This window comes from Drosophila ficusphila, unplaced genomic scaffold (genome assembly GCF_018152265.1).
Source record: "Drosophila ficusphila isolate 14025-0441.05 unplaced genomic scaffold, ASM1815226v1 contig_198, whole genome shotgun sequence".
Classification (NCBI taxonomy): Eukaryota; Metazoa; Arthropoda; class Insecta; order Diptera; family Drosophilidae; genus Drosophila; species Drosophila ficusphila.
Window position 1 is genome coordinate 2,814,699 of NW_025064092.1, and position 15,036 is coordinate 2,829,734.

At 37.3% G+C, this 15,036-nt stretch overlaps 2 protein-coding genes across 6 annotated transcripts; both read right to left on the minus strand.

Moving 5' to 3' along the window:
• Positions 1–19: 19 nt before the first annotated feature.
• On the minus strand, positions 20–9,300 carry LOC108101683 (casein kinase II subunit beta). Of its 5 annotated transcripts, none has more exons than XM_017206110.2 (7): positions 9,169–9,300; positions 8,445–8,520; positions 8,114–8,216; positions 7,853–8,044; positions 6,529–6,718; positions 6,328–6,409; positions 20–1,521 (listed from the first exon to the last, which is right to left on the minus strand). In XM_017206110.2, the coding sequence occupies exons 2-7, from the start codon at positions 8,514–8,516 to the stop codon at positions 1,453–1,455; spliced, it is 708 nt and encodes a 235-aa protein (XP_017061599.1). In that variant the 5' UTR covers positions 8,517–8,520; positions 9,169–9,300; the 3' UTR covers positions 20–1,452. The 5 variants fall into 5 exon arrangements, with proteins under 5 accessions (XP_017061599.1, XP_017061600.1, XP_017061598.1 ...); XM_017206111.2 differs by lacking the exon at positions 9,169–9,300 and adding an exon at positions 8,667–9,022; XM_017206109.1 differs by lacking the exons at positions 20–1,521; positions 9,169–9,300 and adding an exon at positions 4,252–4,963.
• A 1,330-nt stretch (positions 9,301–10,630) lies between these two features.
• LOC108101665 lies at positions 10,631–13,817 on the minus strand. The gene is made up of 4 exons (XM_017206084.1): positions 13,558–13,817; positions 11,363–11,500; positions 11,172–11,295; positions 10,631–11,078 (listed from the first exon to the last, which is right to left on the minus strand). Exons 1-4 carry the CDS (start codon positions 13,717–13,719, stop codon positions 10,762–10,764), a joined length of 741 nt encoding a protein of 246 aa, XP_017061573.1. The 5' UTR covers positions 13,720–13,817; the 3' UTR covers positions 10,631–10,761.
• Between the last annotated feature and the right edge of the window lie 1,219 nt (positions 13,818–15,036).

The following is a 15,036-nucleotide window of genomic DNA, read 5'->3' on the forward strand; positions in this document are numbered from 1 at the left end:
TGTAAATAAAACTCTTTTATTCGGTTTTCATCATCTTTATTGTTTTCACTTCATTCGCTGGCATCGAAATTCATCATCATTTCCTTGCGCATTATATCAACCTTATCTCTTTTGCTATATAATTCCTGCGATAACGGTATTATCTTCTTACGCCAACTGATTTCTCTTCATTTTCATTGTTTTAATCTTAATTATTCTTAAATACATTAAAAAAATACATAAAATATTTTGTTGGTTTCCGTTTTTGTTTTTTTGTTGTTTCAATATCAGTACTGTTCTCGTTTCGCATTCGATCTTGAATTTAACAAACTCGGAACAGCGGATATTTTCACACCGCCGCAGAACTTTTAAATTTCTGGGCCCTTTTGGTGGAGTGGGAATATCTGAGATTCCGGTTTTGTTCAATTTAAACCCAATTCGAATTTGGGAACAGGTCTGGATGTGTATGTGTGTACATATATAAATAAGCTAACGGTATATTGTTTATATGTTATATGTATATGTATTTCTATATAAGTATATGCACTCTCAGATTTCGAAAAAAGGGAACACCGAAACTTTAAATTCGGCTCACGTTCAGTTTTGGTTTTTGCTTTTGTTGTTGTTGTTGCTGCTGTTGTTGTTCTTGCTGTTGTAGGTTTCCTGCTTTCGTCATTCGATTTTTTCAAAAGTTCTTGAAATAGTACGCTTTGAAGAAGAAGCAAATAGGCTAGGAATCGGAATCTTAATAGGGTTGGGTTTTTTTCCTTTTTCGGGAGAGAAATGGGGGAACAGAGGTGGGTATCCGGCCACTTGACTAAATATTTTAAAGACTATTTCTATATCGGTTTAGCCCCTTTCATTTCACTTAGTAAATAAAATGCAAAGAATAAAGTTGAATACACCTGATCAGTGTGTCCAGTGTTTTAGAGAAATAGTAGATCTACCTATGTAACTAAAATAATCCAATAACACTCAATATAAGTTAAATTCAAAACAGCTATTCCAATATCAACATTTTAAAGACAAATGTTTTAAATAAATATGAGTGTTCTTTCCTCAATGGTCTTGAAATATTTGATTAAAATCTAATTTAATGAAAAAAAGGAACACTTTTTCTAGTTTCTTGTTATTAGATTATTTTTTTACCTTTTCTTCTAAATCGCTGGCCACACTGCACCTATTTTTTGTTCTTTTTTTCAAACAGAAGCTGACTGTATGTGTTTCAGTATGTGTGTAATGGCTCTTCAGCTTTTGGATCCAGCGTTGAAGATTTTGATGTTGGTCCTTCCTGTCTACCTGGGTTGTATTTTCTTCGTAAACATGTTCCCGCTCGCTTCTCCACAATTTTTCCTCAGTGTGGCCCGGCCTGTTGTGTGTGTGTGTGTGTGTTTTGAATTAAAGTGTCTATGTGTGGGTGTGTATCGGCTGCTGGACTGCTTGGCTGCACTGCTTTTGTTGCACTGCTTGCGCTTAGAGGCGCTTGGGAACCGTATCGGCATTATTCTCAGGCTCTTCGTCCTTGGGCGGCTGACCACGTTGCTGCACGGATCACCGAGTTACCATTATCAAATCGGATCAGATCGTATCGGATTGTAAAAAAAAAATCAAAAAAATATACACACAAGACACAAAGTGGAAGAGAGGAGAAAGTAGAATAAGAAAGCGGAAGAGAAAGAGAAAGAAGAAACACACACATCAATATCAATTCAATCAATTGTAGGAGTAAATGGGTGTACATACATGTATACAACCGTTTTTCCAATTAAACATTGCAAATTAATAACAATATACTTTTCTTAAAAAACACAAAAATTCAACCTTTTTTTAAATTAATTTTTTATAAATATTTTAAACTACTTATATATTTTTTTCTTTTAAAGTCTTTCGAAACAAATACAAAAATAATAAAACTAATAAAGTTTTTTTTTTGTAATTTATGAAAAAAAGTTTAATTGGATTTATACCAACTCCGTTTAAATGATCATAAATTGGAAAACGGTGAAGAAGGATTGAAATGGTATGGAATGGCTGCAGGATGCTGATCTGAACCGTGAATGTCTATACCGAATGTGTCGGCAGTTCCAACAGAAAGATGTAAAACAAATTATCGGGATATACCCCATGGGAAATCCAGGAAAACGGAGCAGTGAAATGAGTGTCCTTCTAAATCTCCGTATCTCTCCGAGGTTTCTTTATTATGTGTGTGTCTCTGCGTCTCTGTGTGTTTAAATTTGTAGATATTTTCTTTTAGATTCTCAGGAGTTCTTTTTAAATCTATAGAGATTAAAATCCGCCATTTATTACATTTGAAATCATTAATCTTTTCCATCTGGCCCGGTTAAAAATCTATGGCAATATGATTTAATAATCTCTAGAGTTTTCTCAAAGAGCCCCAAGCTTAAATTGTCGAAAGTGCTAATTGAGGGTTATTAAGTTGTCCATGGAAATGGAGAAGCAAGCAGTGCCAAACATGGTGTAAATTGGTAGGTGTGTATTTATGGCATGTGAAGTGCAATGTTTAGGCCCATTTGTTTAATAATAAAAATAAACCAATAATATATAAGTTTAGCATGTTTATTTGTTGATTGTTCCACATTCGCATTAGCGGGGTTTTATGTGGGGGAACATAAAATAAACTAAGCCAGGTGGATGCTGCAGCAGCCAGCTTCTGTCACCACCGGTTTTGTGTTACTGTGCATCGGCGTTGTGGGTTAATGCAGGATAATGAATCAAAAGCAATTTTTTATTAAACTTCTTTAACTTAAACCTTTTTGGTCAAATACTTTCCAAGTTAAACCAAACCATTTCAAACTCTTTATCTTAATATTTGTTAGAAGTGGAAGATAAAGGTGAAAGAAATTCTACTTTAAGTACTAAAAGCAATATATTTTGATTTAAGGACTTGAAAACAAATTAGATCATTTCACAATTTTCATAAAAACCAAAAAAATATTCATCATTTAGTTATCATTAAAGATAGACTACATAAAATTTGAACAATATTTCAGCTTTAATAGATTTGTGCGAGTTAAAGAAGTTCGTCTGTGGAAAAATAAGAGATAACGACGATCACTCGGCCTCAGCCTCAGGATCTGGGCGACTTAGGATCTCCTGACAGAGTGCAATGTAGTCCTTGAGGAGGTGTAAAGCATAGCATAGAGAAAAGTGAAATTAAATTAAAAAGATTTGCGGAAAGACCAGGAAACGGGGCACATGAGACATGAAACACAGCGGTGACATATATGTAATCCTTGTGCGTGTTATCAAAAACGAAACACGCAGGCCACTGACATAATTTATTTACAATTACGGTCAAAATAACAGCCGTCGTCGGACACATTTCGAGTTACTTTAAATATTTATATGAGAAGGGATAGAAAAACATTTATCACAAAAGATTATAAAAAGTTCATTTTAATTTTTTTTTTACAATGAGATAAATTCAATAAAAATTAATTAAGCAAACCGTCAAACAGATTATTCAATTACATTTTTCTTTAAATAGTACTTCTTGAGGATGTTTAGAAATTATTATAAGGGAACACCCAGTAAATTAATAGCTTTTTTGCTTTTTTTTTTTTGACTGTATCTGTAACTGAGTGAAATTTAATGTAAAGGGACACTCTGATTGAAGGTGGCGAAATGATAGACTGCGTTTTGTATTAAATATCAGTTTCGTTTTTATTTTAGTTATTGTTATTATTACTTTTGTTCTCCATTATTTTCATTTGTCATTTCGTTTTATTTTCTCATTTATTAATTGTAAACAGTTTTCTGCACACTCTCAGATTAACTTATCAACGGTCCTCGTCCTTGCTATCGATCTCTATATAGATTTCCATATATATATATTTATACTTTATTTCTAATTTTCTTAAAAAACGTTCTTCACTTCTTGTTTTATTGTTTATGTTTTTTTGTTTTGTTTTTCATTCTCTTAATTACGAAAATATTCATATGATCTTAACGAAACAAAAAAAACATATTGGATTAATTCGGTTTGGCAGAAGAAATGCAATTCTAGATTATTACAGTTGGGAAATGCTCCCGCAACTACATACAATACGTTTAGAATAAAGAAATATAAAAAAAACAACAATGGGGCGGGAAGAATTCAGCAGAATTTAAATTGAACCGATTCTGAATTATACCCCTAAAAAACTAAACTATACCGATTAATGCCGCTACAACTTGAACAAAGCCAAAGCTATGTATTTACTTTCTTTTGACTATACTGAACACACACAATCTGCAATGAATTTGAAATGCTGGCTTTTCGTTTCGATTTATTCATTCATCGTTCGTTTTTTTGTGGTTTTGATTGATTGTTGAGCACTGTCACACGAATATTATTGCTTCTGTGGACGATAGGGCAACACTTGCCGTTGCACTTCGTTTCGTTGCAGTGTGTGCACATGGGGAAAAGGTGTAGCCCTTGGTCCTTTTCCCATTTTTATAATTTGCAGTTCTCTTGCTGGCACGTGCATGCTCATGAGTGTGTGAGTGCTGTGAGTTTTTGTGTGCGTATGTTGTGTGTGCTTCGCTTTTAAGGGGCTTCTTTTTTAATTCGTTCGCTTCGTTGCGTGGGCGCTGCCGTCGTTTCTTCTCCTTATCCTCATCCATTTCTTCCAAGCGGTTGCATTTCTTCTTCATCTTATCTTCTTTTATTTATCATTCTGTTTGGGGGTTCTGTATGTGAGTGTCTGTGTGTGTATGTGTGAATGTTTGTGTGGGTGAGTGGATGTGGATACTCAGTCGAAAATAAAAATCTTCTAGAACGTATTCTTTTAAGCTTGCTTGGCGAAGAAGCGTAAAATAATATGTTCTGGAATGTATAAAATTCCGACTGGGTAACTGTATTGAATGGTGTCTCTCTTCTTTTCTTGAATCTTCTTTGAGGGAGCTGGGGTTTTCCTTAATTCTTGCCCGCCGCCGATGGCTTGGGAATCATCTTCGGCTTATTCGTAAGCTTTACTGGCTGCTATGGGATTTATACAGGGTATCATTAGCGTTGTCGTTTACATAAATGCTGATCGTTATTTTTGTTTCTTTATTATTTTGGAAGTACTACGTTGCTTATATCGTTGTTTTCTCTACGTTAAATAACTTTCTTCTCTTCCTATATCTTATCTCTCTTTCTCTTACACACTCTCTCTTCTCTGTCTAATTCGAGTCTTTTTTGTTTGTTTGTTTCTTGTTTTCTTTTTTATTTTTTGGTCAAGTGTTACACTGCCAGTGTTTTAAAATGCCACACAAAAAACATACAGACATCAAAGGTGACGAACCGAACAGTTATTAAGACACAAAAAAAAAATCGGTTAATTGACTAAAGCAAATAATATATATATATGCATGTGTGTGTGTTTCTTTGTGTGTATGAGAGTTATGCATGTATAGTAATCTGAAGGATTTCCTGCTCTCGGTAATACTAAAAGCTAACATAATACATATGTTTTCGAATGTTTTAATATAGTTTGGTCGAAAGAATTGAAGTAAGTTAAATTAAAATTCAAATAGCATGAGGTTTTCACATGAGCTGTTTTTTTGAGTGTGCTAAATGAATAGGTGCGTAATGGTTCTTCCTTCTATTTCGTTTTCAATTACAATTTCTTCTGTTAAATTTCTTTTTCTTTTTAAATATAAACGCATTTTGGTTTTGTTTTGTTTTTTTTTTAGTTTTTATATTTGTATAAATGATTCTTTGCTCCTGGCGCTCAAAAACCTCAATACAGTTGTCTCTCTCTCCGTCTCGATTCTCTGTCTCTCAGTGTGGTTGTTGTTGTTGTGGTTGTTGTTGTGTATTGCTGTCTATCGGTCTGCCCGTTGTAAACTATCGTTTCGATTTTTTTTCCGATTTTAGTTTAGTTTACATGCATGCAATTAATGGAGTTTTTGTTGTTGTTGTGTTCGTGCGTATGTATTTGTGTTGGAGTTTTTTTTATTGGTGGTTTTATATAATTAGTTTTTCTACACACAATGTTAAGAATCGATCGATTGGAACGATCGATTTTAGATCGATAGGTATTTTTTTTTCAGACAGGCAGAGACACGTTCAGATTCAGTATCATATTCAGGTTCAGGTTGTCGATCGGATTTTGTGGATGTTTGATTTGATTTGATTGGTTTTTGTGGTGGTTGGTTTGGTGGTTTTGTATGTGTGGGGAGAGAAAACAAATAAAAAAAGATATAATATATATATATATATGCTTAGTTGAATGATTTTTAGGTGGCGTTTTTAGTCAATACATAGATTTTTAGATTTAAAAATAAAAACAACAAAAAAAGATGAGAGAGTGGGGTTTTAAAGGGTCAAGGTAATAGCTAGTTATTAAGTTTTAAATTTACCGCTCGTAGTGGCATTTTGAAATTGGCTGCTGCCTGCAGCTGAATTTGATAAGCTAAGCTGTGTATTTTAAAGCCATACAGCCTGTTGTTGTTGAAGACGCCGTCGAATTTGTTTTTGTGCCGGATGTACGCAAACATAGAAAAGATATAGAACGTGTATTTGAGTATTAGTAAATCGGGTAAATTGATTTCAAAACTGACCTTGGAACAAACTGATTAGTAGGACGCTTGGGACGATACTCGGGATGCACCATGAAAAGCATGTGTGGAAATCCAGTGCCAAAATAGGCGCCATCGGTGTGGTGATGGCGCGACGATTTCGGTGTGTACACGTCAATGCACTTGGGGCAATAGGTCTTCACCATTGCCTCGCCGGGGATGTCCGACAGACCTGAGGATAACCAGAAAATCGAATTAATGTATAATACTTGTAAGTTTATACATACAAAACTCACTAGAGTGAGTCTTTAATAAATCAAACTTAGTTTGTTCACACATAAAAGATGTAGGTTTTATTGCTAGGACTAACAACTAATATCCTGTTTCACTTACCAAAAGTTAATAATAGCAGTCAATATTAGGAACATATTTAGCTAATAGATTTCTTTTTTTTCCCCATAATCCTGCTTTTCATTTTGCTTACTATTTATGTATTTATGGAGTCAATATCAACAAGTTATAAACTACTCCTAATTCGTATTTCCGGTTTAATAACTCGATTTCTTGCATACATGTTGGAATTTCACTGATCGCTTAGTAACAAATACAAGTGTTTGTTATTCAGGTCTTGTTTAACGGAATGCGAGAAGATCAGGCTAAGTATAATCAAATAATTTCTTTGAACCCTTCGATAAATAAACATATTTGCAATATAATAGAGTTGACAAGGCACATTTTGCAGAAACATGAGGAACAGACTTTGGGCAACGATGTGTCATCCAATTCTCGTACCACCCTCGATTTATATAAATATTTAAGTAATGAAGAGCTGTTTACAAGTCGTCTTCGTATTTGGTTTCAGTTTCTGCTTGAATTCGCATTTTTCAGTAATTTCTAACTGAGCTTTGGATTGAAACCGAATATAAATTTGTAGAAAACTGATTATTTTTCAGATCAGACAGACAGATTTTTAATTAGGGGACTTGTTTTTTGGAAATAAATAACAAACTTTAACAATTTGTAAGGAAGTAACAAGATCAAGTTCTATAGTCTTTATAAGAATAAATTTGTTGTTGTGTTGTATTTTAGACTAAAGATTGAGATAAATTTTTTTGAATTAAATAAAGCGATTCGTTTTAATTTTAGAACATTAAGAATCTAGGTTCTCGTTATTTAGATTAGTTTCCGGATAAAAAGGAAAAAATTAATGAAGATAACATCTTAGGATATTTAAGGATCTTCAATGATCTGGTATTCAGGGAATAGTTTAGTTTTGATAAGCCTTTGAAAACTGTAAATTTCTTAGTGAAAGTTCTACAAAGGATAGCTCAATTTAGACGTTTTCTCCCAGGATCGGTTTACGCACCTAAGGGCAGCATGGGCTGACTTTCACAGTAGACACGTGGGCAGTGTCCGAAATCGCCAGTTTGATATTTCTCGATCATTTGAGCGATGCCGCGATTTGTTAGTATATATCTAGCGTGTATGAGGCCGTAGAGCATCTCGGCGGCCTGCTCGGTCATATCGGACTGCAGGGGATTGTCCTCGAGTTCGTCCTCTGTGGGATAGGATAGTAAATTAGCAGGGTATTTCGATTTATAGAGGGGGGCTTCAGCCCTACACATACCCGGTTCCAGATCCAAGATCATGTCCAAGGCTTGCCGATAGTTGGGCACCTGCTCATTTAAACCAGTTAAATTGAATTTATCCTGTATATAGTCCTCGTCCACCTGAAACCGATAAGAGAATTAAGATCTGTTCCTATATATATTATTTATTGAATGGTGTACAGTTGGACAAAATATTGCCCCACCTTGCGGCACACAAATACACACTGACAAACGCAACTCAGGGCTGCACTTTGCAATTGTTGCACTTATAGCGCGCGCTTAGATAACGCGAATATAGTAATTCGGGGGAAATTTTGAAGGGGTTGATGGGGGGATTTTATATCTCACCTCGCAGAAGAACTCATTGCCACGAAGTCCACAGAACCAGGTGACCCAGGAGACTTCCTCGGAGCTGCTCATTTTGCTGCGAAATAATCGAATGGAATTGTAATATATATTTCCTGTCAAATTATCCTGCACACGCATACAAAGGATGCACATGTCAAACATACACGCATTCGTACACACACACACACACACTGGGACAAACGCTCACGCACTATTACATACATTAAGGGGATTATTTTGCGTAATTTGGCCTGGCGAGCGGAATTTATTGTTGAAATACCATGGAACGCAAACTTGACGAAAGTTTTTCTTCGGTTTTTTTTTCTTTTCGTTTGCCTCCGCTTCTTGTTGCTTGCACACACACTCTTTCTTTTTCCGCTTCTTTTCTTTTTTGGTTGATAGGTTTGCCTGGTTTTCTTATGTGCGATATTTTTGTTTTGTTTGAAGCGTTATTGGTTTTGGGGTGATCACACCGTTTGATTGGGGCAAAATGAAATTTTTATACTCGTATTTTGACAAGCGCTCATACAAAATGTGCCGAGCAGTAAGAAGAAGCACGGTGGAAATTGAGAAAAAAAGAGACACATATACAGGGCCCACACACACACGCACACAGAGGCATGCACACACGCACGCCTTAACACCGAGGAGCGCAATCAACGCACACGGGTCCGCTTTTTAGCATTATTCGCGCTGCTGTTGTTATCCAGTGGCTAGCACTCACCTAAATTGTTAATAATTACGCGATTTGATTGACGTTTGCAATACAGCAGAACCGGTAAAGGCAAATATTGTAGCGAAGACGGGACACCAGGTATGCAATCGCGCCTATCGATGAGAGCTGCCTGGGCTCAGCACTGCCGTGCGCTTATCGATTGTCGTACCATCTCTTTACGATATATCGCCCGCTCAGGCTTGTGTGTTTTATAACACTGCATCGACGAGAGCGCCCACTTTTGTCTGACAGGTAACATCGTCAGGGGCTGGTATTGTCGTGAGTATTCCACTTATTCGTTGCACTTACCTTAATTGTTTCTTTCTATGTTTTAATAGCTTTAAGGTTAGCAAGTGCAATTTCAAAGAACAAGCAATACTAACAAGTTTATACGAGCTCATCTTGTAATTTTTCTAACACTGAAAGCTTTAAGCTTGGAAGTTTTACAACACAATCAGCTGTTCCCCTCTAAATCACCATTCTTTTTTAATACGACTTCAAAATATTGAATTTGGAAATACTAACCAAACGAAATGGAGCTAATTTTTTTTATAAAGAAAGACAATCCACTACGGACAATAATATCGGTCAGAAAGTGATATGGCTGGCAACCCTGTTAAGCAGCTGATATGGGGCTGCCACATTTGCTTAAAATGCCTATTATTATTAATTTGTGTCTATCGACAAATCGTTTTTTAAACAGAATTTTAAAGGTTGCGAAACTTTAAAAAAATCCTACATTAAACAAATATCATTTTATCTCAACGGGAAAGGTATTTTCTTTTAAGTTTCTAGCCCTATAATAAAGTTGCATACCAGTTTTTTCAAATTTTGCGAAATAGATTTTTTCGAAAATTTTCTGGGAGTCCCCCTTGATAATTTTGCAAAAAATTTTTTCATTGGCCAAATTAAAAATCGGCTGTCCCTTAAGATATGCAACATTTCTCTTTTGTGGGTGGTATTTACGATCACTATTAAGTACGATCCATACGCGATCCCCATACGATCCACATATGCTTAATATATGATCCACATACGATACAAACACGATCCATTTACGATCCACGTATAGATGGGTTTGAAACTCGGATATGATTATTTGGATTCTGTTGCCACCTTCTAGGCATTGCTGTGCGCCTGGTATTTGGCTTTCGAAATTTGCCAATTTTGTTGTCCAAATGGACAAAAATTGTCTTCGATCTTATTGTTTTTCATCATTTCAGAAACCAGGCGAAAATAATCAGAAGAAGGTCGCGTTTGATAAATTTTAGAATTAATACGATATACACCAGCTACACGTTTCTGTTCGCCCGGTGTCTAAAATAAAAAAATTTTCAATTTGCCTGCGAAAACTCTCCGGATTTCGTTTAATTTGATCAAACTTTGAGACTTCAGACACCAGGCGATCATAATCCATAGTAGGTTGCAACTGGTTAAGCAAAGTTAGCTAAAATGAATATGCACCTGCGGGTCGTTTCTGTTCGCCTTTTATTTTCACGGACTATTTAATTAAATTTATGTACATATATTATATGTTAAATATTATAATGTTAATGTTTTCATTTTTTAAACAGCGTACATATTTAATACGATATTTAATTTTCAAAGCTTATTGACAATCTTAAATATTTCTTTGGCATTCTGCCGTCCATTAATGACATAGGCCAGTGGATCGTCCCGGCTCGATTCCATTAGGTTGTCGCACGATTCCTGTCCGATGTCGAACATAAAGGATGCATCGATGTCCTGCGGCAACTTGCCCCGCAGAAAACTTATTTCGTTGTCGGCCAGCGAAGTTTTTCTGGCCAAAAGCAGGGCAGACAGATACCTTGGTTGCTTTTTCTTTTCGGCACAGTGCATCACCAGGGCCCAGGTGTCGTAGTCCGTGTCCAGGACGTACGTGTTGTAAATGCCCTCATCTAAAAATTAGATTGCATAAGTTGTGAAATAACATTTTAAATATAGCATGAAATACAAAACACTATACTAAAATCTCTTATTTTTTCACTTACATATATCTTCCGTGTGTTGCCAATGTCCTGGTTCATCGAATTTGGGTATCATCCAGGTGATGTTGCCCACAAGCTTCTCTCGCAATGGATCCTCCGCGAATATGTAGCTAAAGTTCATTGTTATCTATTTGAAAAATAAATATAAATATTTGAGATAATGAAGGGGTAAAGCTGATGGCAAAGGCGCTTACGTGTTGATCATCCTTGGAGAAGGAAAAGTGACTGCGCATACAAGCGTATTCCGGTAGTTCCTCCGTGGAAGCATAATATTGCACCACGTGCCAGCAACCCATCATCCTTTCCAGATCAAAGTTTTTAATGGCACCCACCTGTAAAAAGGATAAGAAAAGAAGATGTATCAGAAAATTAAATTTATATCTTGTAAAGCTGTTCTTATATTTCCTATATATTCAATTTTAGCTACGAATTAATCGAATACAAATTTATTTGATCTTTTTATAGGTTTCAAAACAAAATTGTTCAGATATCAGTAAAAAAATTAAATAAACCTAACTTTCGAAAGGTCAAGGCTGCAAGTGCGTAAATAAGTAAGACAAATAAAGATTTAGGCCGCAAACGGTCTTGGCCATTTTCCCTCTGCAACTTGGCTGGCTGCAGTTTATTTACATTGTTTGGCGACCACAAAACAAACTTCAGTTTACAGGAGAAAGAGAGTTGGTGAAGCGAATGGAGCGACAGACGACGAAAGCCGTTAGCGCTGTCACCGTGATTGACTACTGACAGTTCATTGAGGAGTCGGTGTCGGTGTCGCTGTCTCCGTCACCCTCTCACTCCCTATTGCCGTCTCCCTCTGCGACGCTATTGCCATCCCGTTTGCTGTCTTGCAAGACGCGACTTACAGACGCGAAATGCAGACGGAGTCAGCCTCTGATTGATGCGCCTCAAAAGCGCATTGCCCCGCATGTGCCGCCCCCTTTTCACTCCCCTTTCACTGCTCCTCCTCCTTATCCTCCTTCTTCACACCCCTCTCTCCTACCCCCTTTCTCCAAATCTCTACGTGCGTGTCTTTTGTCTATTCTTTTTGATTGTCTTCTGGCTCTGGCTTTTGGCTCGCTTTCGGGTATCTGTATTTGTGTGCTTTTTTTTGTGACTGCACCTGCATCAAAGTGCAATTGTCGCCGCCAACGGAGATGCAGACAGTGGTGGGCAAGGGGGCGGAGAAAGGGGCAAAGAAAGGGGAGAAGAAAGGAGACAAGACAGCGAGGCGCAGACGACGTCTGAGCCACTTAGAAAGTGTGATTGATTTTGGCATCGGTGTGAGCCCATTTCTTCTGCCTTGCTCTTTCTGCGCCTCGCTTTTATGTCCCATTCATTCTGGTCGCTAGAGATGGAACGTGTGCGAAAATCGATGGAGGGTTAAGACCAGAGTCAGTCCTAGTCCAGGGTATTATGAACAGGGGAAATCCATTCATCATCAGTTCACTTTCAGTGAACTATTCCGCACACAAGCCATTGTTTTGTTTGTAATCCTTGCAGTTGGCTTTAACTTATTGGGAATTATAGGACCCTTCCAGCTTACCTTAAAGTGTAGCTAGTTTTGAATGTACTTTCTATGAAAATTGATTAACGCTTAGCTCTTTTGTAACCTCAGTTGTCTTCAACAACCCACTATTTTATCAGATGCAAAAGTTTAGCTAATTTCAAATTCACTTCCTGGAAATATATACTCCTGTAATTTATTTAAGATTTATATATAATCATTACTAAGCCACGAATGTAGACTCGACTAGTTTCCCCCATGTATATAGATGGTGTCATCGCTATTCGCTTGATATATGTCACAGTGTGCCCGGCATATTGATGAGCCTTTGAGTTTTAGTTTGGTTTCGGGTTCGAGATGCTTTTCTCCGGCGGCTGTGCCCAGAATGAAATCGAATCGAAGCGAGGTGAAGAGTGGCGAAGCGGAGCGAAGCGTTGCCAAAGAAAGTGATCCAGATAGAAGAGGCCAGGGACGTGACCAGGGATGGGAGTCGGTACGTTCGAGACTGCACCTGCTTCCAAGTATCTAATGTGGCACCAACTGTCTGCGTTCTTTTTGATTTGTTCTTTACTCAGGCCATTTTCTGTGCCCAAAAGTGACCTCAATTTTATTCAGATTTTAAAACAGTTTGAAAAGAAATAAATTTGCAATTTTATGGCATATAAAAGAAGTTTTTAATTTCTTTACCACTTTTTTACTTCTCTGCTACTACTACTCTTCTCTTCAAAAATCTTTTTAGAATTTTCCCTTAATGCATTTTTTGGTATAACAATTTTGACTGACTTATAAGCTAAGCCAATAACTTATTGCTAAGCTTCTCTAATTGACCTTGATGGGATGGGTTAGTGGGTGTTGGGTGGTTGGCATTGGGAAGTAGGTACCCACCTTGGGACACTGATTACTTGGGCCGGATCGCCTCCTGGTCTGATAGGCATTGCTATTGTGCCTCGTCCACAGATCGGCATTTGCTGAAGGGAGAATATCCAGGAGAACTAGGAGCCCGGCGAACAACAGAAACGATCCACTCCTGCCCATGATCGGGGGCATTATTCCGGATTACGGGGAGGCGCTATATAATTCCTTATTGTCGTTAATCTTCCGGCGGTTTCAGACGAGCGATTGCCGTTGTGTTGTGGCTGGCACTGTTTTCGATGGCACTGCGCCATCTCCGCGAGCAGCATGCGACATTAGCATCCAGCTAAACTACACTTCAAATAAATATTCAAAATAAAAATAAAAGAAAAGATAATGTTCTGTATCTTACAAAAAAATTAATTAATAAGGGTGGTAAAATAGATTACCCTTACCTTTGCTTAAGAAAGTTAAAACAAAAATAAATTGTTCTTATTAATATAAAAATATATAATGTTTTCATTTTTTGTTGTGTAGACGAGCAACAGCAGCGGATCAGAACGCAACGGATTCGGATGTTTTTGCGGATAAGGCGCCTTCTTATTGCCACACAGTTCTATGGGAATAACTGGCTGGGTGATTATCGGAAAGCTGGAAATAAATGCGACATTACTGAGCACTTGGCTGATTTTTAGCTAAATTTTGAATTTAATATTTAGTCATTCAGAAAAAAATCTTTACAAAATCAAATAACGGAAACAACTAAAAGTGGTCAAAAATCTTTTCCCATTACTGCTTCATTTTAAAATCAATAGTTGGCTTTCTATATAAGAAGGGTATAATTCTGTTCCCAATCCCTCTTTGGACTCAAAAGTTCTTAAAGATTCCTATTTAGTTCTTTTCGAAAGGACTCAGGACATGAATGTCTAATTTTTCAATTCCTTCAGGCTACACTAAAAAATTTAGCTAATTCCTAGGCGATCGCATCACCCTCTCCCGCGTGGTGAATTTGCCCGCTCAATTTAATATTGGAATTTAATCAGCCGTCGCGCATCTCCCTCGCACTTGCTCTCCTTCCAAGAGTGCGGGTGAGTAAGTCGCTCTTATCAATTATAACGTCCGTTCGTCCAGTCAATGCCTTCCATGGACATCTACATAAATACATACATATAAAAATGTAGACTTTGTAGATTGAGAAGGAGGGGCCGGGAAAGGGGAATTTGTATTTTTGGCTGCATCTGGTTTCCACTTGTCGCGTGGACGCAGATTTCCAGATTTCCAGGCAACTTTCTCGCCGCGGAGAGCGAAATTTTCGGGGAGGTGTCGCCGTGTGGTGGAGGTGTAATGGAGGCCGGCGGGAGGCTGAGAAGGTGCGTATGTGTGCTTCGGGGGGGAGGGTGGAGTGGAAACAGGAAACATTTTAATAGCCTGCAAATTTATTCTTTACGATCGCCAGAACGAACGAACAGCGCTCCGCTGGACACTTTCTCTTTATTGCGAAACGAGTTGCGC